The sequence below is a fragment of the Pempheris klunzingeri genome, chromosome 4 (assembly GCF_042242105.1).
Source record: "Pempheris klunzingeri isolate RE-2024b chromosome 4, fPemKlu1.hap1, whole genome shotgun sequence".
In the NCBI taxonomy this organism is placed as follows: domain Eukaryota; kingdom Metazoa; phylum Chordata; class Actinopteri; order Acropomatiformes; family Pempheridae; genus Pempheris; species Pempheris klunzingeri.
The window spans coordinates 18,908,083-18,933,131 of NC_092015.1; the positions used below are offsets into that span (position 1 = coordinate 18,908,083).

Sequence of the window (25,049 nt, forward strand, 5' to 3'; positions counted from 1 at the left end):
GAGGTAGGGCTCATGAAATACTAAATGAGCTGCAGTGCAGTAGGCATGGCAGAGCCAAACAGTGTGTTGAGCCACAAAGGCTTAAAAATCTGTGATCTTTGGCAAAAAAAAAAAAAAATCTAACAATGCGTCAGATACTGTATATGCTGCAGTGAGCACAGCACTGTGTGAGTCCTGTGTGCGTATGATGCAGCAGCGCACTCAAGTCTCCTGAAGAAGCTTGTGTGGTTGTTCTGTAAATCTGTTGAAGTGCAGACTTTATTGAGCAAGTGGGATCACAGTGTAATTATCTGTGAAAAATCATTTGACAAAAGATGCACAATAGCACCAACTCATTCCTCTTTGGTTAATAAGTGTTCGTGCTCAGTGTGCGTGTATGCGTGGCATATTGTGCAGATATTCCTCGATTTTTTTTGAAGACATGGTGACCATAAATCATCAAACCAGGATCCAATTTTCCTGTGGTGAGTTTTATTACACTGGGACTTGAATTTGCCATCATCTCCCTGCAGAGTTCTGTGTGCGCATGAGTTGGTTTGTGACCGTGTAGGGACAGAAGGGTGTGTTTGTGCACATGGTGCCTGTGTGTTTGTGTTTACATGTGTGCATGAAATCTGTTTGTCTGGCTTTGTGCGTATGCCTGCAAGCGCATGTGCAGTATATGTAGGTGTGTGTGTGTAGCCGTTTCAGTGGTGGCAGACAGCGGAGGAGTTGTTTCTAGAAGAATTAGATAATCTCTCCTCTGGGAATCAGCCTCAACCTTCTGCAACCAGCCCAAACTGGGCAGCAGTCCAAGCCTACGCGATAATGACCCAGTAGTAATAAACTTTGTTTTATTAGTGTCTTTGATGACACAATGACAAGTACAGCTCTTCAAGGAATAGAGCAAGACAATAGGGTTAGGACAAGAATTTAGATGTAATGAAACCCAGGCATGAAACATGATGTAATAAAATAAATAGAACAAAGAAAGAATAAAAACATAAAAAAATATACCTAGTAAAAGAATAAAGAGATGATAGGTCAATAAAAATGGGTGTTAAAAACTGATTTAAAAGCATTATTGCTGTCAGAGGACTGCTCCAAACCTATTCTGTAGCTTGGAGCCAAATCTGAACATGATCAGCAATATCTTACCATCAATTTTAAACTTATTAGGGATCCAGTGGAGACACGCATGCATACATGTATGTTTTTTGTGAGTGACACTAGAAAATGGTTGTTAAAATGACCTAAAGCACCCTTTCTTTACATTTAGTAGCAAAGAAATAAGTTGCATGATAATGTTATGCTGCAGTGAGTCATGTCTCCTTCCAAATGTTAATATTGGTTTCTTTTAAACAACGGCAATTTTTCTCTGACTCCAACCATCCACCATTTGAAAAAAAGTGTGTTATATTGTATTAGACTGAAGTGTTGTTTTGGACTTGCTGGAGCCTTGAGGAGCCTCTCTGCTGCCTTTTGCTTGTGACAGCAAAATATTGAAATTTTAATATTTCCCAGCTCAGTATAACCTGTACTACCTCTACTATATCTCAAAATTCATTCAAATTTAACAACTGTAACATTATCAGATGCAAATCTACTGCTTTCAGAGAAGACTGAATGGACATTGTTGGAGGGAAATAAAGGACAGAGAGAGCAGTGGTCACATTTCCAAATGGCTCATGCAGTCTCTGAGCCCCAGACTGCCATTAAGGCAAACAGAGCAGAATGAAAAGATAGAGCTGGATAATGCCGAGGTTAAAGAAAGCACAGGGGTCAGCTAAGGAAAGAAACATTTGGGAAAGAGGGATGACAGAGAAAATGAACAGCATGTTCTCTCTCTAACTGGTCTCTGCTGAGTGCAGATATGGTTTCTGTCTCAACTTTTGGGGGCACTGGAGGGTGATTTTCACTAATGTGAAGTAAGGGGGGAGTTAAGAGAGATAAGAAAATTGAGGATGAAGACAAAGTTGGATGTGAATGGGAAAATGGGAAAGAGCTGGATGGGCACATGGAAAGTAATGAGAATTTAAGGACAAACATGGTAATACACTTTTTTTGCAGGTAAGGGTGAGGTGAGGTGAGGTGAGGTGAGGTGAGGAATGTGCTGAAGAAAGCTTTGCAAAGAGAGAGAGAGGAGCAGACAGTCATGGACGCAGAGCCAATCAGGGTGATCAAATCCTTTCTTAAAGGGTATCTGTTTGGCCTTTGATGATTGCACATGAGTCTCACAAGATAGCAAAAGGTCAGTCACTGTAATGGAGTGCTTACAGTGACATTCACAAGGTCACAAAGTGTGTTTTTGGCTGATGAAGCATCACACCAATCTGACTTTGGGCCATTTTGGATGAGCTAAACGTGACTAATGGACTTCAAATGGTGTGGTGTTTTCTTTAAGCAGAGCACAAACTGCAGGACCAATCTGCCTGTAACAAACATATACACATGCACTTCTACCCGCACCCTCAGAAAAACACTGAGTCATTGTAAAGTTGCAGAAATGTATGGGTGGCTACGCTTCAGGCGTCTTTCTTTGTTTCGTTTTTTTTTTTTTTTTCTGGGGCACAAAGGGTTTGATTTCCATACATAGAACAGACACAAGTAAGAAAAAAAAGTTGTCTCAACACCAGAATCAAGGCCATGGTAGCCTCCCACATACTACCCACACGGCCATGAGATGATTTTCTGACTGCACTGCGCTGCCTCCTCCCCACCACACTCCCTTCTTCAAAGTTAACATCGACAACAGACACTTTCTTCAAATTCACTTTATGATTTATGGATGCACTTTTGGCCTTTTTCAATGAGTAAGCATCACTAACTTGCATCTCACCATCACTCTTGTGAGCTTTCTGTCTGGGAATGTGTTGCTGCCCAGACAGGACTGCAGTGAAACAAACAAACAAGCACCTTGATAAGACATCATTCATTAAGGGTTTCTAAGCTATTACTAATAGCTTTACTACTGGAAGTAGGGGGAAGCAGCGAGCCTGGCTCTGTCCACAGTTAGAACAATCCACAGACCAGCACCCCTAAAGCTCACTAACTAACACACGGTATATGTGGTGTGTTTAATTTGTACAAAACCAGAAAGGTAAAAGCAACATGTTATGGTTGGTGATCAGTGACTGGGTGCAGTAACTTGATGGAGTCTCCTCTGGTTGTTTGGCAATCTCACCGTGATGTCAAGACAGCAAAAAGTCACTGCACCCAGCCACTGGTCTCCAAGTTACAGCACATAACTCCCCTTAACCTCAATTAACTTTATTTTTACATCTCTCTCTCTCTCTCTCTGTACAGATTCATGAACTTTGGAGGTGGTGGTAGGAGTATTTTGTATCTTTGAAGAGAGTAAGGCTAGGTATTTCCCTGTTTCCAATCATTCTACCAAGCTAATCACCTCCACACTCCAACTCCATACTTAACACAAAGTTATGCAGGGCTGTAGCGATACCTGCAGCACCTCTCTATTGACCAGCGATTGCCGCAAATACAATGTCCACATTTTTTTCTAGCACTTTAATGTGGTCCGGTGCTACTCATGTCAACGTTGACTGGCCACTACAGCAAGAGCGCGCCCTCGGTGGTCGTGGCGGTGGCGGCTGCTGCCAGCAGGGACACACAGAGTGGGACTTGAGGCAGATTGTAGAATTTGTGAAACACATGGAGGAGAGCTCAGGTCAGCACAGTGTAAAAATGGAAGCGAAGCCCCGGTAACATCACAGCAGAGATCACAGCGGAGTAAACTCCTTCACAGCGACAGGCCTAGACATAAGAGACATAAGAGCGGTTGCGGCTGCCAATCTTTGAAGGGTCTTCTTGGCTAATATCAATACAGTCACTGGTTACACTAAAGAAGCTGTTTATGGAATGAGTTTTATCAAAAGTTAGATGCAAGATCTGAGGGAACAGATAAGACTTGTGTTCAGTGTTTGCTGGAGCAAACTAGTGCACAGTTCACGTGTGCACCCCGCACACAGGTTTTATGTAGTAACTGTGTTTATGTGCCAGAGTTGTTGTTCATTTCTTAATGAGGACAGGGACACTGAACGCTGCGAAGGACATGTGGTATATTTAGGGTGCTTTTGATGACAATGACATTGAACAGGGGGCATTCGGGACGGCAAAGGACTTTTTAACCAAAAGCATTGTGATGGTAATAGTGTTGCTGTTGTGGAAACACTTAAGCTTGCATGTCCAATGAGGCTCTCCATCTGCACTGGCTTTTTTTTTTTTTGCTTACTTAGGCAATAATGTTGTTTGTGTCTCAACTGAGAGCTTAACCATTATCTTCAGTCAACAATGTAAAATTTAAAACAGATTTCATGTAAGCCCACCAGCAATTCCCCAATGAATCTCAGCTGTTCAAGCCGAATCCTGGAGGACTGAAGTGTCTGAGTGATACCAGTGACATTGAACTGGGGACATTCTGAATAATGGAGGGAAGAGGGGTGCTAAGCTTGGAGCGCATCATGTGAGTTGATGGCACTAAGCCTTAAGGTAAGAAAAATAATACAGTTACGTAAGCTTACTGTTTCCGTGTCCCCTGGGGTGAGCTCTGTTCTCTTCTCCGTAAGTGTCACTCTCAGTGTGTGTGTGTGTGTGTGTGTGTGTGTGTGTGTGTGTATGTGTATGTGTGTGTGTGTGTGTGTGTGTGTGCGTGTGCGTGTGCGTGTGCACCAAGGCCAAGACCCCAGCAGCAAAATCAGAGCATGTTAGAGTTCCGCAACAGTGTGAAGGGGATTAAAGTACGCACATGTACACATAATGTGTTGATGCTCAGTTTGTCCTTTTTCTGTCCTTGTAGCATCAAATATGAGTCAATCCAAACAATCTAAATCATTACACTTTAAGTCCTTGTGAAGGTTCTGACTTGTTTTAGTACATGAAAAAAACGTACCCTCTTTCATTATAACATATGAGAGAGCAATAGATAAATTACGCTTTAGGCTAATTGAGATATTAGACGTTTGTCAGACAGCCAACAGCGTGACTCTGACAGAGTTGGGATTCGTGTGTCCTAAACAGAAAAAGCTCTTTCTTTAATCACTGTGTTGTTCCTCTCCATGTGGCATTGTTTTGATGCTCTGAAATACTGGCCAACAAGAGGACATTAGGCACCATTAACAGAAAATGAACGAACAGAAAATCTTTTATCATTGAACCCAAAGATAGCTGCTGTTCTCCGAGCGTGTCATATGAGGTGTGCTTCAGACTTTTAAATTAACACGGTGTCTAAACAGGAGGCGTAGTGTGAGCAGCACATTAACAGAGCAGCAGCAGCAGCAGCAGCTTCATCCTTCATCTGCGTGTCCACACAGGATGTGTGAACACTGCACTGTGTGTAGTTCATCCACGTTTTGGCAGAGCGCAGAATCCAATACGCAATCACTGTATTTACAAGGGTGTGAGTGAAAACTGAAAAAAAAAGGGTCTGAAATGTTTTGTGTGCAGCCACGCTGTAACACTGTGAAGAAATGGAATGATTCAAATAGCGGGTGAATCATTTCCTCATTGAATTTGTGCTTACAAATGACAAAATGAGAACGAATATCTGGTTGGCCACTGCCCCCCAAATGTTCAGCTAACTTTTTTTGGCCTGCAGGCTTCTTCACTTTTTTAAAGGTCATTTTAAATTTGAATCTAACAACATTTTTTTTTTTTTTTTACTGTAAGTGTCCATTGCTGCGAGGTTTCTGTGCAGCCATTCCCTTCTCAGCATGTTCATCAGTGTTTGACCATGAGTGCCAAGTCATTTTCCCCTGGGAGTCTGTGGGAATGTCTGTCAAAACCACTGGAGTTGTTTCCTGTATGTGCATTTTTACATCAAGGAACACGTTGTCTTACTTCAGCTCCATTCACAAGTTAGGCATTTTATATATACTCCAATTCAAAGACACGCATATGATACACAGACAGAGCACACCCCTGCCTCCCTATTTACAAGAGTTATTAAAGTGTATGTTAAGTCAGTGTGTTCAGTACAGGACCTTTGGAAATATGACATCTGGTACACATGTTCATATATAGCACATTTCAATACTCATCACTACCATATATACAGTACACGAAAATCAATACGTAGAATCCATTAAAATTAAATGAACAACCAAGATAAAGGAAAATGTTTCATACCTCGTCTGTTATCTGTCCCCCAAATGTCACCCATGTACCTGGAGGGAACAGAGACATTTCAACAAATTAGAAAACATTTCAGACCTTCAGTCAGTGAGTGTGTGTTCCTGTGTGTGTGTGTGTGTGTGTGTGTGTGTGTGTGTTTGACATCCTGGAGTAAACACTACTAATACCCAGGCTGTGTCACCAGTCAAGGGAGGCTGTCAACCTCCTAAGAGAAAAATCTGTCCTGTTCAGAGCTGCAGCTCAATACTGAAGGATCGGCTTGTCTGAGCACCTGTTAGCGCTCTTCCCTCATCACTGTTTGTGTTTGTTATGATCACACATATTTGGAAGACCTTGTGTGCCCTGTCCTTATGTGCTTATGTTTGTCTGTGTGTGTGTGTGTGTGTGTGTGTGTGTGTGTGTGTGTGTGTGTGTGTGTGCGTGTGTGTGCGTGTGTGTGTGTGTGTGTGTGTGTGTGTGTGTGTGTGTGTGGGTAAAACGAGTGTGCATGTGTGTACATCTGACTACATGCTCTTGATTGCCCTGCAAACAATGCTGATGAGCCAGACAAAAGGCTAAGCCATCCAAACCAGAGGAGACACTACATCCGCGGCACATTCCCTGTCTGAATTATGCATGTAGCTCTGCTGTGACAGTGAGCGCTTCCCTTTCAGATTATGTCAAAACAGTCTTCGGTGTCTAAAAATGTCCCGCTCTGACAGACAAACGGAGAGAGAGAGAGGAAAACACCTTTTTTATATCACAAAAATGTCTGGTGCAAACCTGTAAATGCTGTGTGGCTAATGTGTGTTCGGGGAGAAGCAAGACAATCTGGGCTGCCCGACAAGATATGAGGCAGTCTGTGTTGCAGTGCATTTGAAATTTGGCAGAGGACAAAGGACATTGTCGCCACATTTTTATTCGTCATCTGAGGTAAAGGGAACTTTAGTGAAAAATGATTCTATTACACACAGTGACAGATTTTATGAATCTTTCATGCTATTGCACCTGCAATATATCAGAGTTTACCTATACAGTATATTAGAGCCTGACACATGTTGGAATTTTGAGGCTGAAATAGAAAACTCTGATCATCTTAGCATAAGCATGTCTATGAGAATTCATTCAGAGTAGTGATTAGGAGAATAATGTAAGCCCTTGACTAATTAAGCATTCTCCTTTTCTGAGAGACATATACTAGTTTCCTCCAGGCCATGAGATTGCTCTCTCTGATCCCTGCTTTATCTCTCTATCTTATCTCATTTTATCTCTGTGTGGAATCCTTCTCTCAGTCTGTCTCTCACTCAGCCTGCGCCCCAGTACCCACAGTTTCCCACCAAAGGAACACAGCTGTTCCTCTGACTCTGCTGACCTCCACCACTCAACCTTCATAAAACAACCAATGTATCTCAGAGACCAAGAACAACAGAGTGGCACTTAACGATCCCGCTCATTTCATCACACGGGATGTGGCTATACAATAGAGCTCATTACTCTATACATTGCAACACCATCCACTGAGGATTCATGACACCCTAAGGATAAATTACATCTGTTGGTGCACAATGATATTATCTTAACTCAGTAGAGAGGAGAAAGCTGCAGCTCTCAACGTGCATCATCAGCAGAATCCTAATCAAAAGTTTTTCAGCAGTGGGTGGCTGGGTGAAATAATGGTAATGTCTGTTGGGAAAAGTTGCTTTTGGCGATTGCTAACAAGTAACTATGACAACCGCACTATGCTTCAACTGTACAATCAGCCCTTTAAGCTGTCTCCGGCATGGTGGAATTGTAATCACAGCTAACGATGTCCAGTTGCAGCTCTGTGTTTTGTTATCAGAGCTGGAGGCTCAGCATGGGATGAGCTCCCCGCAGAGCTCTAATGTCAAGGCCGCCGCACTTATAGGTTCAGCTGAGTTTTCTGTTTGATCGAAGCAAAGGCACTGCAAAGGATAAACAGCTGCTTTTTTTTTTTGTTTTACTGGCAGCTGCTGGTGGAAAGTGCCGTAAGTGGCACTTGATGTTGCTATACGACAGTATAGCAGCAGTAACAGCAGTAAATCTGAAAGCCTTGCAGTGATTTTTCACAAGGCTGAAAAGGTGTTGAAGTCAACAGATGAGCTCAAACTAACTCCCGGCAAAGTAACTTATACACATGGTACAACAATATATATATATATATATATATATCAATGGGTCTTTGTTTGACTGGATTAATAACACTTCACTGTCCTTAATCGTTTCCTCTCAGCTACGTTTTTCTACTTTCATATTTACGATGCACTTCAAATGAAATCACTGAAGAGATAAATCTGACATGAGCCCCGCTGTACTAGACAGGAAAGGACGAGATAAGAAGTAAAAGGGGAAGAAAATGAGGAGAATAAGGAAACTAATGAGACAGAGTTGTAGATTTGGCAAGACGGGCCATTTGTGTTTTCAGCTTTGTGTGAGTCCTTTGAACCCGATTCTTCAGTCTTGACTCCAGTCTGTGCCTGGCAGCGTGATAGATGGCACACATTTAGATGAAACATTTCTCTCTAGTGTCTCACTTTAACTGACCTCCTAACTCTTTTTCAGCATTTTCCCGCTTGCCAGCCTACTGATAGAAAGGCTGAGTCACTTTTTTTTTTGTTCGATCAATTTCCAGCTCCAATAAAAGCACGCAGTACATCTCGGAGCTAGTTATGCTTTCAGTTTAAGTTCATCCAGACGAGATGCAAAAAAAGACCGACAGGAAACATGGGGGAGGCAAACCAAGGACTTTTGGGTTATGTAGTAGCTTATATGTATATGGTCTATAACACGACACAACCAGGATGCCCCATTATCATCAACTAAAAGTATCTACAATTTGTTTTGTTGTGCAGGAACCCATTCAAATGGGAAGAAAAGTCCCGTAAAGTTTTGTAGTAGAGCTCTTTTTTGTTTTAAAAGACCAAAGGCAATCTGTTGTGTTTTTCTAAACATAAATTATGTTTTTGCTGCTTTCCATTGCCCTGTGTGTGTTTGTGTTATATATACAGTACACTCTCTCCCTCTATCTCTTTCAAACACACAATCCTTTGCACTTATTTTCAGTTCTGTTGCATGCCTTTGTCTCCTGTACTGCCTCTTCAAGTTCTATTGATTTCTTCTGAACAATTCTACTTGAATCGTCTTCGTCTGTGCTGCTATATCAATATCTATATCTGTTTCTGTCTTGTCTGCTCTTTGTCAGCTACTGAACACAGGGGTTGACAAAACAATGTAAAACACTTGACAGTGCAACACAGCTTAACATAAGTTACAACATCAATTTGACAAAATAGCTGAAAGAATGTGTGTGAAAATGCATTGAAAGAGCATAACAGACTGCAAACTCAGGGAAGAGATAAAGATTAATAGGGTTCTTACACAGTGAAGTTCAAGTGGACATTAATAAAGCAAAGGTAGGGAAAGCAAGAGGAATTAAAATATACCAAATTAAATATCAAAATGACCCAAGAAAGCTCTGAATCTGCCAAAATATCATCTATGTGGTTTCAGTCTATTAATCTATCTATCCCCCAGTGGGGGCTCAAGGGCCCATTAAATTATAAAGGGATTAGCCTAATGAGCACAGTCTTTACATTTTCTTCTTTTGTACTTAATGAAAGGCTCCTGTTGTATTTGGAAATGGAAGGCCTACTTGTGTAAAAGCAAAATCAGTTTCATAAGTCAAGGTCATATCCTGATCATATCTTTGTATTGTCTACGAATTCATGTAATGGGCAGAATTAGTAAAAACAACACATACATTTTCACAGACTTTCAGAAAGCTCAACAGGGATCTTTCAGCCTATGGATTTATTGAAAATGGGGTAAGTGGAAGATAAAAGGGCTTTACAGTCCCTCCTACAGTGATCCCACAGCACGTGCAAGACTATATGAGTATCGCACAAGTCGGTTCCAAATTTAGTGAAACAAGGTGATGCTTTGGCCCCCTCATTGTTTGCTAGTTATATAAATGATTTGGCTAAAGAAATGAAAGCTGTTAATTGTGTGGTAATGACCGGAAGGGAGATGATAAGTATTTTAGTACTTTTGTATGCAGATGACATCATCTTACCATCACAATCTGTGCTTTATACTTTTTTTGGTGTATATGTGTTACCAGAAAATGTATGTAAATTTTGTAAATTGACAGTGTCTTGTAATCCCAACTCAACTCAACTTCACCTGCAGCTTTATCACTTTGGCTTCAGGGTGAACATTACAAACAACTTGGATTTTTATTTTACTGAGGGGTAAATAGAGCTATAGAGGGAATAGAGGTGTTAATGAAAGAAGACAAATGCAAAGAGTGACACATGGCTAAACTTGTCCAATCCCTTTAGTACTGCAAGGATATGTGATGGCATTAGGATGCTGAACAGAACAGCTGAAGAATTTAAAGGATGAGATTTTTAAAGACAAAGTAGAAGACAGACAGAGGAAAGAAAGTGTTGTAGAACTAGAGGGAAAGTATGTGTTGGTCCACTTTCCTGCAAAAGTACCACAGTGACAACACGCAGAGGTCCACCCTGCTGTCTTTTCTACACTGCAGGATTTGCTGGGAGAACCACTTTAAGAATTCATCAATCCACAGCGCCGCATCAGTGCAGTAAGCATCACAGGGAAAATACGGATCTGAGTAACCGGTGTCATGTGTATGTTGTGGGAGGAAAGGAAAAAAAAAAAATAAAAAAAGAATTGCTGATGGTTCAGATAATGCTGATCACAAGCGCTTACATCAACGTTTTTTTTGCTTTGAGAGCCAATTAAAATGAGTTTGCACATGATAAATGTACACAAACACTTTTTTTTCTCCATTTTCCCAACCAATTAGCATCACTGGAACCAGTTTGTGTGTTGACAGCACAGTGAAGCCACTGCAGTCCCCCCTGCAGTCAGTCTGTTTTCAGTGAATGAAGAGATAGTAAATTATCTGCAGCTGCACACTTGCTTGTGCTGAGAGGTCATGATGACTTCACTAATCACGCCATATATCAATTAATCCACCCTGCAGTTTTTATAAATCAATTCAGTTTCAATTAACTGGTGAGATGTTTTTTTCATTGCAGATAGAGAATGCTGTTGCACAGTATGCAAAATTTACCAATGCATGTCAATTGAAGTGATATTAAATTATATTCTGTTGGAATATGAAATTAGTTTTTTTTTTCTTGTTGTTATTGGAATGGAAATAACTGATATTGAATGACTTCAAATTGGGCTATTATGCAAATAAACAAGAGATTGGATTTTAACAAGAATGCAGTCAATTTCAGAGAGCATGGGAAATGTTTCTTAATCAGGAGTCCTGTCAGGAAAAACTTCTATAAATTTTTATATTTCATTTGCATATATATATGATTAAAATCTATAAATGTCAAATGTCATCTGCAAATGTCAAAGTTTCTTTTTTTTTACCCTCTGCCTGTTTGACACGTTGGATACGTGTGTGTGTGGGTTTGTGTGTGTGTGTACTTGTACAGCTATCTTTGTGGGAACGTATTTGAGTTTTAGACCTTGGGAGTGAGTGATTTTTGGAAACATTTGGTAGGGTCTCCCAAGGCAAACAGGTCCTAGGTGACGGGCCAGACTAAGAGCAGTTCAAAAACCCCTATGAAGAGAAGACAACCAGGGACCGTGACGTCGCCCGGTATGGCGCAGCCGGGGCCCCCCCCCTGGAGCCAGGCCCGGGGTTGGGGCTCGCATGCGAGCGCCTGGTGGCCGGGCTTTTGCCCACGGGGCCCGGCCGGGCCCAGCCCGAATGGATGACGTGGGTCCGACCTCCTGTGGGCCCACCACCCGCAGAGGGAGCCGTAGGGGTCGGGTGCTATGTGGCACGGGTGGCGGTCGAGGCGGAGTGCCCCGACGACCTGGGCCTCGGAGACAGCCTCTAGCTGTAGGGACATGGAATGTCACCTTGCTGGGGGGGAAGGAGCCGGAGCTTGTGCGGGAGGTTGAGAGGTACCGGCTAGATATAGTCGGGCTCACCTCCACTCACAGCTTGGGCTCTGGAACCCAGCTCCTCGAGAGGGGCTGGACTCTCTATTTCTCTGGTGTTGCCCGCGGTGTGCGGCGGCGGGCTGGTGTGGGCTTGCTTATAGCCCCACAGCTCAGCCGCCATGTGTTGGAGTTTACCCCGGTGAACGAGAGGGTCGCGTCCCTGCGCCTTCGGGTCGGGGACAGGTCTCTCACTGTGGTTTCGGCCTATGGGCCGAACAGCAGTGCAGAGTACCCGGCCTTCTTGGAGTCCCTGGGAGGGGTGCTGGATGGTGCGCCGACTGGGGACTCCATTGTTCTACTGGGGGACTTCAACGCCCACGTGGGCAGCGACAGTGAGACCTGGAGAGGCGTGATTGGGAGGAACGGCCTCCCCGATCTGAACCCGAGTGGTGTTCTGTTGTTGGACTTCTGTGCTAGTCACAGACTGTCCATAACGAACACCATGTTCGAGCACAAGGGCGTCCATCGGTGCACGTGGCACCAGGACGTCCTAGGCCGGAGGTCGATGATCGACTTCGTTGTTGTGTCATCTGACCTCCGTCCGTGTGTTCTGGACACTCGGGTGAAGAGAGGGGCTGAGCTGTCAACTGATCACCACCTGGTGGTGAGTTGGATCCGCTGGCAGGGGAGGAAGCCGGAGAGACTCGGCAGGCCCAAGCGTATCGTGAGGGTCTGTTGGGAACGTCTGGCGGAACCCGCTGTCGCTGCGGTTTTCAACTCCCACCTCCGGGAGAGCTTCTCACAGATCCCGGGGGAGGTTGGAGATATTGAGTCCGAGTGGACCATGTTCTCCACCTCCATTGTTGGCGCGGCCGCTCGGAGCTGTGGCCGTAAGGTCTCTGGTGCCTGTCGTGGCGGCAATCCCCGAACCCGGTGGTGGACACTGGAAGTAAGGGATGCCGTCAAGCTGAAGAAGGAGTCCTACCGGGCCTTATTGGCTCGTGGAACTCCTGAGGCAGCTGACAGGTACCGGCAGGCCAAGCATGCTGCAGCCCGGGCGGTTGTGGAGGCAAAAACTCGGGCCTGGGAGGAGTTCGGGGAGGCCATGGAGGAGGACTACCGGTCGGCCTCGAGGAAATTCTGGCAAACCGTCCGGCGCCTCAGGAGGGGGAAGCAGTACCCCACCAACACTGTTTACAGTGAGGGTGGGGAGCTGTTGACCTCGACTGGGGATGTCGTCGGGCGGTGGAAGGAATACTTGGAGGATCTCCTCAATCCCACCGCCAGGTCTTCCATTGAGGAGGCAGAGGCTGGGGATTCAGAAGTGGACTCGTTCATCACCCAAGCCGAAGTCGCCGAGGTGGTCAGAAAGCTCCTCGGTGGCAAGGCACCAGGGGTGGACGAGATCCGCCCTGAATACCTCAAGTCTCTGGATGTACAGGGACTGTCTTGGTTGACACGTCTCTGTAACATCGCCTGGCGGTCGGGGACAGTGCCTCTGGAGTGGCAGACCGGGGTGGTGGTCCCTCTTTTTAAGAAGGGGGACCGGAGGATGTGTTCCAACTATAGGGGGATCACACTCCTCAGCCTCCCCGGGAAAGTTTATTCCAGGGTACTGGAGAGGAGGATACGGCCGATAGTCGAACCTCGGATTCAGGAGGAACAATGCGGGTTCCGTCCTGGTCGCGGAACACTGGACCAGCTCCACACTCTCCATCGGGTGCTCGAGGGTTCATGGGAGTTTGCCCAACCTGTCCACATGTGCTTTGTGGACTTGGAGAAGGCATTCGACCGTGTCCCTCGTGGCATCTTGTGGGGGGTGCTTCGGGAGTATGGGGTCCGGGGCCCTTTGCTAAGGGCTGTCCGGTCCCTGTACGACCGGAGTAGGAGTCTGGTTCGCATTGCCGGCAGTAAGTCAGACCTGTTCCCGGTGCATGTTGGACTCCGGCAGGGCTGCCCTTTGTCACCGGTTCTGTTCATTATTTTTATGGACAGAATTTCTAGGCGCAGCCAGGGGCCGGAGGGGGTCCGGTTTGGGGACCGCATGATAGCATCTCTGCTTTTTGCGGATGATGTTGTCATGTTGGCTTCGTCAGGCCGGGACCTCCAGTGTGCACTGGGGCGGTTTGCAGCCGAGTGCGAAACGGCTGGGATGAGAATCAGCACCTCCAAGTCCGAGGCCATGGTTCTTGACCGGAAAAAGGTGGTTTGCCATCTCCGGGTCGGTGGAGAGTCCTTGCCTCAAGTGTAGGAGTTCAAGTATCTCGGGGTCTTGTTCACGAGTGGGGGAAGGATGGAGCGTGAGATCGACAGGCGGATCGGTGCAGCGTCTGCAGTAATGCGGTCGCTGTATCGGTCCGTCGTGGTGAAGAGGGAGCTGAGCCAAAAGGCAAAGCTCTCGATTTACCGGTCGATCTACATTCCTACCCTCACCTATGGTCATGAACTTTGGGTCATGACCGAAAGAACACGATCTCGGATACAAGCGGCCGAAATGAGTTTCCTCCGCAGGGTGGCCGGACTCACCCTTAGAGATAGGGTGAGGAGTTCGACCATCCGGGAGGGGCTCGGAGTAGAGCCGCTGCTCCTCCACATCGAGAGGAGCCAGCTGAGGTGGCTCGGGCATCTGTTTCGGATGCCTCCTGGACGCCTCCCTGGGGAGGTTTTCCGGGCATGTCCCACCGGAAGGAGGCCCCGGGGAAGACCCAGGACACGCTGGAGGGACTACGTCTCTCGGCTGGCCTGGGAACGCCTCGGGGTCCCACCGGATGAGCTGGAGGAGGTGTCTGGGGCCCGGGAAGTTTGGGCATCTCTGCTAAAACTGCTGCCCCCGCGACCCGACCCCGGATAAGCGGTTGAAAATGGATGGATGGATGGATGGTGGTTACGTGTTCAGAGGGCTGTTTGAGGGTTAAGATTTGGTTTTAAGGTTAAAGTGTGAATTAGGTTTAGGTTAATGTTAGGGAAGGGGGCGTGGAATGCATTATGGCAATGAAGGTCCTCGCAAGTATGAAGTACAAGGTTGTGTGTGTGTGTGTGTGTGTATGTGTGTAAAAGCCCTCATGATCTTGCCTCAGCACAGGGCTAACCTCTATCCAACCTCTTTTAACCAAATAACAAGATGCTCATACCAGCAGCTGAGCCCTGGGAAAAAAACACCCACACTGACAGAGCAAGCAAAAAAAAAAATGGGGAGGTCAGGAATGAGGGGATGATATAGTGATGGCAAGAGGGAAATAAAGAAGGGTAGGCATTTATCTCTCTGGTTTCAATTTCCGCTATCTCTCAAATGTCTCAATGTTTGTTTTTCCTCTTCCTGTCCAATAAAGTAAGGAGTCAAGACTTTCGATACGGCCAGAGGAGAGAAAGGATGAGGATGATGAGGATGAGAGAGAAAGCTGTTCATAGAGAGAAAGACAGCGCTTGAGAGATGAGATTGGCAGGATAAAGACAAGCCTGCTTCGACAAAAGTCTTATCTTTGCTTCTTATTTTTCCTGTTCACATCTTTCTCTGTCTTGCACTCCATCCCTGGGACAATGACAATGTGTGTGGAATACTAATTCATCTGTTTGTTCAGATTCTCTCCATCATCAGCACAGGGCAAACATACCTACTGCAAGTACTTCCACTCCCCAAAATCTTGAATTATTAATTCCTCAGCTGCATACATTAGATTTGTGTAATATGCGATATGTAATATGGTGGAGTGGGATTTTATTTCTCTCTTTGAAAAGGGTCAAGAATAAATGCATTGACCTAGAAACTGATCCAGCATGTTGAATAATATAATAAACTGAGAAGAAACGAAGATTTTTTTTCTCTAATGAGATTCAAATTTTAAATGACAAAACCATTAACAGCTTAAAAGGTGAACTGATACAAATGATGCTTTATTCAAATACAGCCTTATAAATATTTAGTCAGCTGATGGCTCACTTATACTGTAGATCAAAACTGTATGTACTCACTACATTAAATAGTAATGTGTAGAAGTTATGGTCTCTACACATTGTACAGCCCATTAAATACAATTAAGCGGTAATGATTTCTTTATACTATTTTCATGTAAATTTTGGAAAATTAATTGTAAACTGATCTAGGAAATAGTATTAGATATTAGAAATGAATAGCTCATATATAAGATTACATTTGCATTCCTACTATCTGTGAAAAAAAACATCTTAATTGTATTTCATTTTGTTAGTAAGATCATATTATTAAGATCACACTATATTGTGCTGTAAAAAATATGTAAACATCTGTGTTGGTGGTTGGGGCACCTTTTTTTGCAGGGAGCACAGCTGGTAAGTTTAGGAAGATGGATTTAATCTTAATAAAGTAAACTCACAAATAAAATATAATATAATAAAATAATAATAAAATAACTGTGTAATGTTTACAATATCAATAACACTAAAACACCAATATTTACGTAGTTACCCCAAAACTCGAAAGTGTTTCTTACAATAGAAAAGCTGTGTCTTGCACTTTGACATAGTAGAAGAAGCAGAAGAATTGGATCATCAATCATGTGACCAGTAGCCAAATGTGCTGCCAACTGAGCAAAACATCACAAGTTCTGTTTAGCACATGCGGTAGTGGTGCTCTCTTGTGGCCAGAAAACACAGATGGAAAAAAAAAAAGAAACTTAGAAAGATGATTCTGGCAAAATCTGGAATTTTTTTTATCACCTCTTCTTAAGCCATAAACACAGGGGAGACAACAATTTAGATCAGACTTGGAAAATGGAAAACCAGATTTTTTTTTTTCTCACTTGCCTCTCAGGATTTGGATGGATTTAATTAAAGGGTTTCACCATCATTAACTTGCTCTAGTCCACTTCAGCAGTGTCGGTCTGCATCCTAATTACTGAAGCAATCAATAATCACTTTCCTACTCGTCCCACTGAGAGGTTATTGTTACCCACTCCACGTCAAGGTCAACCTGCTACTTTACTGTCGCATAACTTTTGAATATTTTGCCTAAAACGCACTCTGGTTTCTGGCTATGTTTGCTAGTTTCAAATTCAAATTTCGAGCAACCTTGAGCCACAGTGCAGCTGTAATCCAGGAAGCAAAGATGGTACACTCATATTTTCATGAAGAACTTCTGAAACTAAAGTGTCTGTTTGAATTCACTCGCTTGATGTAAAAACCAACATTATACTCTGGTGTTTTGCCACGGGAGCTCTGAAAAGCACAAAATGTTGAATTTCTGTGAAAATGGGTCTTCATCTATTTAATCCATTATGTAAATGAAGCTGGTGCTGGTGAGGCGGCGTTTCTCTCGGGGCATCATCATGCAGTTGCAGATTGGCTATTTGAAAAGTGACACTCCTGCGACAGTTACATCTCTGTTGCTCACACAACTGGTGATAAATAGAAAGAAATGATTGAATCACTATTTAACATGATTGAATGTGTGTTTTATTAATTTTTCTGTCTAGTGCACTGTCAGTCAGGTATATGAGTTTGTGTGTGTATGTGTTCAGTTGAATGTTGCTGTAATATTTGCACATATGCCACAGAAACATGTACACACGCAACATCCTAATCTTTCTTGGCACTATTCCTTTCAGTAAAACAGTGAAACACCATTTAGCATCCGGCTCCTTGCCCTTACTCTTCCTGCTTTCCCCTGCCAGCATCACATCCGCCCTGGGCGCAGCATGTGGCAGGCAGCTGGCATTATGCTGACCTTTTCTGCACCGAGCAGCTCAGCCAGTTTGAGTCAGACCACTCAGTCTACTGTGAACCACCTGGGGGAGCAGCGCTCAGCGCCGGCCGAAGGGCTAGACATTACACCTTGAAAAACGAAAGTTCTACATGTCACCATGGATGTCATCTACCAGTGACACCAAGGAAAGTCCTTTTGGTTAAACCATGGTGCTTCACAAATGTATTCAATCACTTTTACACTGAAAGGTTCTTGGCACAGATAGATCATGACCATCAGAACAACTCTTATAAATTGCTGGAAAAATCAATGTTAAAGCTGCGTGAGTCAACTCTTTAAGAAAGGTGGGGAAAAAAGTAAAAATACAGCTCTCCTCCTGCAGGTTTCACTTCTCCCTTCTCTGTCCTGAGTTCCTCCCACCAACCGAGCACGGGCCAGCGGCACAGGTATCTGCACGCACTTCATACATGCAGGAAAATGAAGTCAGCGCAGGTTCAGCCAATCGTGTGTGTGATCCCAATGGCGTTATACTGTATAGCAGCAATTCTATAAGAACTACCGTCCTGTTGCCTTTGCTGTTTGAGATGATATGCTGCAATTAGCTATATAAAAATGAATTGGAATTAGCCTGAGCCTTTGGCTATGGTTTGCAGAAGACTAAACTATTAGCAACATTCAGCAGAACTACTCATGCCTGCCCTCATAAATATTGTACCGTTATGATAAGACCTCTTGTAATACATGCATGGGTTGTGGAAAAGAGAAATATCTGAAGGGATCTGCACATCTGCATTTATAGAGCAGCCAATAGGAACACTTTCTCTCTCTAAGAGGACCTGTGATTGGCCAAAGCTTCCCGTCACTGGCTAGATTTTCAAAAGCCTGAAAACAGCCCAGAGGAGGTGCAGAAGTCTGGTTGTATCTCAGAGCAGTTGAATTACAACATGCTGAGAGGCTGTTATGGAGTTTTTGTCAAGTGACACCAAAATAAACTGCTCACCTCAGCTTTTAACTGAAATACAATTAGTAATCTAAAAAGGAAAAAGAACGATGTTGGGGTTGCTGCTGCTGCACATCATGAAGAATGTTCTTAATCTCAATCCATCTGAATGACTACAAATGAGGAAAATTAATTCATGTCACGATGCAGTCAGCAGCTTTCATGTGTCAAACACTGCATATACATCAGTCTGCACAGTGAAGCTCCAACATCCACATTTTTTTGGTGGAGGGAAATTTTCAAATGCAAATTAGGCCAGGCCTGTCAAAAAGAAAGGAATTTACCACTGTGCTTATAATGTCAGATGAACGTATCACAACGCTGAAAACACTAGGTGTCTTCTGCCAAATATGCTGCTTGAGTTTAGCTGTTAAAATGAGGAGCTGGATCTGCTGAAAACTAATTTCGACAAGGCCACTGTGAAATCCATGCTAGGAAGATGCCTGCGTATGAGATCAGCAAGAGCTCCTCAGTAAATATGAAGAAGCTTAGCCAACAGAAGCACAGCTTCAGTTGGACTTGGACATTTCTAGCAGTTACGGGGAGAAGCAGAGGGGCCAGGAGGCGGCTTAAAATTTGGAGGGTTGACAAATACTTCAAGTTTATTGTCACATGGACAAATGCAGTGAAATGCTTGTGCCATGGCTCCCTAGTCCTCGGAGTGCATACATGAATAAAAACCATCCATATCATACCATCCATAACATCTAGAGACCAGCACAAACCTCACAGCCCACATAACCACATACCCCCATGCACCAATGTGACCATTGTCTTGAACAGGATATAATTTCTCCTAGAAATCCGGTGACTGCAGTGTTGTCCGTTTGTTGACACTTTACCAAACGTCCTGGTGAAGGTCAGCCTCTCTAAGCTGTCTAAAGCTCATGTCCCATGAGAACTAGTTTTGATCCGATTTACAGGATGGTGGCTGATCTGAGCCCCCCAGGGCCTCGTCTGAGCAGGCAGAATGGGCGAGGAAGATGTTTCATTTAATCCTGGTTTGGTACTGAAGTGCTACTAACACATGTAGTACTTTTGAGATTTAAGTCAAACTTGGGTTTGAGCAAATAATCTCCTCTTATGAAAATGCAAAAGAGTCTGTAAAAATGTGTATAATATTTATTATATGTTTCATGTTTTTGTATTTTGACTCTACTGATGTTGACCAACATTTTGCCTTTAAGCAAATTCAAATTTCTTTTTTTAACAAATTATATTTCATGGATGTGGAGAGGACTCTTGAGGAGATATATTTACAATTACTTATGAATGATATTACAGTGCAGCTACTGTAATTGAAACAGGATGTGCAGGTTCAGTGGGTTTTCCACGAGAAATTGGAGGGGAAAACTAATAAATATTTCAGTTTCTGTGAAACTGAGCTGGTGCCGAATTATATTTTCTCTAAAACTTCAAAAGTGGGTCTCTGATATCATGTATAAATTAACTACGCATCTCATACTGTGTTTATGTATTCTGGACCACAAACAGTCTGGGAACTTTTCCTGCTTAGACACATTTCACACTAAAGAGCAAGAATAATTGAATTTTTGAAGACAGTTTTAACAAATCAAATTTAAAATATCGATAGATACAAAATATATTAAGATTTTAAAACGTTAACCTCATGACATCAAAATGATTCATTAAACTATCATTGTTCATTTCAAATAACAAAACAAAGCTGCTGCTGAATAAATACAACTTCAAATACAGAAAATTCACAAAAAATACAGCTGTACAGATTTTGGATCTGTTTGGTTCTAAGCACCGGTGGTCCTGTCATTTTTACACTTCATGTGCTTCGTCCCACTAAAAGGCCTAGAATGTGTCTGACTGGGCCAAACTACCAGTGGGGCAGAAATTGCAGATCATCTCATATCATATCCACACTGACGTCCACAGCGACAGACGTAATGCTTGACCTTTGTCGTCATGGTGACAATAACACCTGCTTATTTGTGAAATAACTATGATATGTTAGGAAGTGTAATTCATGTCAGTTAAAATAGGTCAACATTGACTTGTAGTCATCTGTGGCAAAGAAAACAACACTCCTATTCATAATTAGATTTTAGATATCCATAATAACATTTTCCCAGGTGAAAATTGTATTTCAAGATATCTATAACTTTGACTGTATTAGTCAAAACTAAATTCAAATGGACCTGAAATTGAAAGCCCAATACACATGAATGCCACCTCACATCTATGCTATGATTATCTGTACCTGTATAGATACTTTGTGTTGAGGCCTGCAAGATTATACAGACATCACTAGAATGTTTGTCTGGGGGATGTGTGTACATGAGTTTACAGTGGTGTCTCGCCAACTGCCCAGTTGTTTATCTGTCCTTCCCACAACCTTTCCCAACAACGGAGGATGGGAACACTGGGAAAATATTTTTTGTGGACAAGAACAAGAGAGCAGTAAACACACACACATGCACAGACACACAATATTGTTGTTTTGGATCTCTCCATGGTGGCTTGTGGTGTGTGTGTGTGTGTGTGTGTGTGTGTGTGTGTGTGTGTGTGTGTTGTCTTCTTCCCACTCCCATGCTAAATATAGAAGCTGAGTTGGGGCTGGCTTTGACACTCTTCTATGAGAAGTGAAGAATTTCTAGCAGCAGCCCACACTGATATGGTAACAAACACACACACGCACGCACACACACACAGATTTATACTTGATTAGCCTACAGTCAGTCATTTTATCACAAAGTAAACTGGTATGTTTGTGTGGGGAATTATACAATCACACCAGATTTGTTGGTTTAATAAGAAAACAGGCCAAACTTAATAGTTCAATTCCCAGCCCAGTTCTAAATTTAATGTTGTTTGTTTTACTTTTGCCAAGTCTTAACAAGTTACTTCATTAAACGTAATGCAGAGCTCATTTTTTCACTGCACATGTTTTAGAGAGTATAATAGAAACTTTTTTCTGGTCTCTGTTTTGTTGTCATTATTTATTTAGTCCCTGTAATTTCTGTTGTTTCCCAAGTAAGGGCTGGTGGAGAAATTCATTATGGGTAGTGAAGTGCAGAGAGTGTACTCACCCAGTCCTAAACAAGATACTCTGAGTCCCGACTTCCCAAGGTTCCTGCAGAAACAGACAAGAGCAAATGAGATCGCTTCTACATGTAACTAAGATCTTAGAATCCGTAAGCTTTTGTGGGCAAGCACCTCGCCAAACAGACTATTGAAAATACTGCAAAAACCTGAATCATATTCAGTGACGTGCATGATATTACAAGAATAAGAATCCAACCAATTACAAGCTGTCGCTTAATCATCATAAAAGCTGGATTTTGGTCTGACATTTCAGTGTGCAGTAGATGAAAAATCTGAAACATGATGTCAAGGAGACTGAATAACAAGCAGGCCTTTCATTTTAACAAGAGGCTGGATGTGGCTTTGCTTCAGATAATCACTTGACAACTTGACAGTTCTATGACAGGAAATTGAATTTCATTCTCCTGGACCTCCAGGTAGACGCTCTGACACTCTCAGCCTCCTATAATGTCTAATATGCGTGTTTACGTATATGGAAGGCAGCCTCTGAGTGGAATGAAATTGTTATCTGCCCTTTAATGTTACTTTCCAGTCCCATAAACACCCACGAACACAATGATTGAGAGAGAAGACCAAACAAAAGGGAAAACACTAATCAAAACAATGCATGCAGTAGTGAAATATTACTGAAAAAGAAAGTAACAGTTCGTATACTGCACGATGAGATAGTGTGTGTGTTAGTGTGTGTAGTGCAGATATTGAAGGCATCTTTTATTAGCTTGCTAATGGTCTCATTAGCTGTGTCATTAAGACCACACACAATCTCTTCTAAAATTAGACTTTTATGTTTGAACAATATATACATCCCTAAATACATGTAGTAATTATAAAGCAACCTCATTAACCCAAAACCAAGGACGTGCTGACTCAAGTGTCGATAGTGGCTTAAGTCATTGACATATTACCCTGTTCAGCCGAAGATCTCCTCTGGAATTAATCATGAATTATTACTACTATTACGGTTTCCATGTCTACCCATTTAATTTGATATGCTACACATTCAGCAGACACGGAGCCACATTAACATTCATTTGGTGTCAAATTTTTGGCCACGTGGCGAATGTACAATAACCAGTCTCCTTTTAGCTCGTTTGGGCTCAACCATTTCTTAAGGAAACATCTGACTTTAGCTACTAAACTATGCTCACCAGTTAGCATCTGTGTTCCTTTGTCATGGTGGACAGGCAGAATACACTTTTTTTTTTTGCTGGAACAAAACAAATGATGCTGATGAGAGTGGTGACAGTGAGCCAAAACAGTAAAGTCACGGGCCATAAAACCAAAACAATGAGATGCTAAAATGCTTTGTGGACCTGAGGAGAATCCAGTGATCACCATCTGTGGGTTTGTCACTATGAGCTTTTAACTAGTTTATGTTGATGAGAGCAGCTTTAACTAGTTGTATTATTAATTTCTATGTATAGCACTGTGATCAGCGTGCTTTGGTTTGAATTGTTTTTTCTAAATAAATGTACTTGATGGGACAATGGGAAAGGCATAGTTTCACTCTCAGACTACAGCTGTACAGCAGAGGTTGTCCTTCCTGTCACTGTGGGTAGACTGGCAGGTCCCTGCCACATCCAATCAAGCTTAAAGAACAGTTATTGCCCCCGTCATATCAGCTCCCTGTGAGAGCGGCCATGGACAGATGAGTAAACTGATGCTACAGGACACACACACACAGAGACGCACAAGAGACACACACACACACACTTTTAAAAAAGACTTCTGACTTTCAAGCAGGTGCAAAGCTAAAACCAATGCTCCAATTCATCAGCTAGTGGGGAGTACAGGTGGCACAGTCCTGGGAGAGGAGTTCAGAATATGTTATCTCGGCACTTTTCAACTTGCTCAGGAACCTTGTTTAGCGAGAATACTTGAGAATTGATCTAAAATCCACGTCATCATTTTTTCTTTTTTCTTTTTTTTCAAAAAGTGCTATTTTTAATGCACTTTAAATTGTGAAGAGTACAAGAGAGATACTTCTGGGCTTCACACTGTGTACACCTTGAATAAAAGCAGGTGATTACAAATATTCTTATCTCACAGTTAAAGTTTGTACAACCCACAAAACTGGTAAAATGGGACACATGCATTTGTCAGGACATTTGCTAAAAACTAAAGATCACACTTGTGTCTCACATCTCTGGGTCTTGCTTGAAAACCTTTGCTAACTCTATTATAAAATAACTGAGCTTGAATTGTACACTCACATTTGAAGTTTCTCAAAGTTTGGATTAAAAACATGCATGGCCTCATTAAAAGCATCAGATTTACAGGCTCAGCCAATGTATTGATTGAAGAGTAGATTATTCACAGCTGTCAGCAATCTTTCATTTCTGCTCACCTGTCAGAACCACTTAGGTTATTCATTGCTGACATGTCACCTCTGTATCCTTCAATAACAGAATAGTTAATTGGGCATAAAAATCAAGCCTCCCTTATAAAATTGATTTCGGATGATGCATTAGATCCTCTGTAACCTATAAAATACCAACAAAGGACAAGGTGCTCTTGATCAACAAGCATCAGGAGTTACTTTTGCTCAGCAGGACAACGACAAGAGATGATCATATGTTTTTTTGTTGTTGATTTGTTCCTGATATTTGCAGGGCCAGGCTCCAGGCCTCCCAGTGACCCTGAACAGGAATGAACAGGTTCAATAAGAGTATGAATGAAAAGTTATGCAAGGCTGCTTTTCTCGCCCAGAAAAGATGAAGACATTTTTACAAAAGTTTAAAAAAGTGCCTAGAGTCGGGGCAATCTTTTGAATTTAGAACACAGAGACCGGAGGCGCTGAGTCAGGCAGTGGATGCCCCGCCAGCGATTAATGATGATGTCGCTGTTCCCCGGCCACTACCATGAATGATGAGGATCCAGGTGACCTCTATTTCAGGTCTAAAAAGAAAAGCTTGGCTGGAGCCACAGCCGAGCACAGACAGATCACCTAACAAAGCAAAAAAAAAATGCATGCTGAGATGAGTGATAGGACACAGTACATTCATTCTAAACGGAGTGACGGGAGGATATATTTGTTTAATGAGCAGTTTCTACGGTGTTAACACTACAATATATGGACTAACTGAACTCACTATCCACATAAAAATGAATGAACCAAATAATAAAGTTATTTTGTGAATCTGCTCCTTGAAGTTTGGAGGAGCTAGGCCTGTGATTCTTTAACTTGTCAGAGCAGCTGCAAACCACATGAATCCTCTGCTTATTGTGCTATAA

The 25,049-nt window shown here is 42.8% G+C and overlaps 1 protein-coding gene across 1 annotated transcript in view; it reads right to left on the reverse strand.

Annotated features, from left to right (window-relative positions):
- The window catches only part of kcnab1a (potassium voltage-gated channel subfamily A regulatory beta subunit 1a), a 74,741-nt gene that overhangs the window by 13,727 nt on the left and 35,965 nt on the right, over window positions 1–25,049 (reverse strand). Inside the window, exons 2-3 of the mRNA XM_070828976.1 lie at window positions 21,800–21,843; window positions 6,121–6,158 (exon numbers count right to left, since the gene is read on the reverse strand). Of these exons, the coding sequence (XP_070685077.1) occupies window positions 6,121–6,158; window positions 21,800–21,843 (82 nt within the window). The remainder of the gene's footprint in view (window positions 1–6,120; window positions 6,159–21,799; window positions 21,844–25,049) is intronic.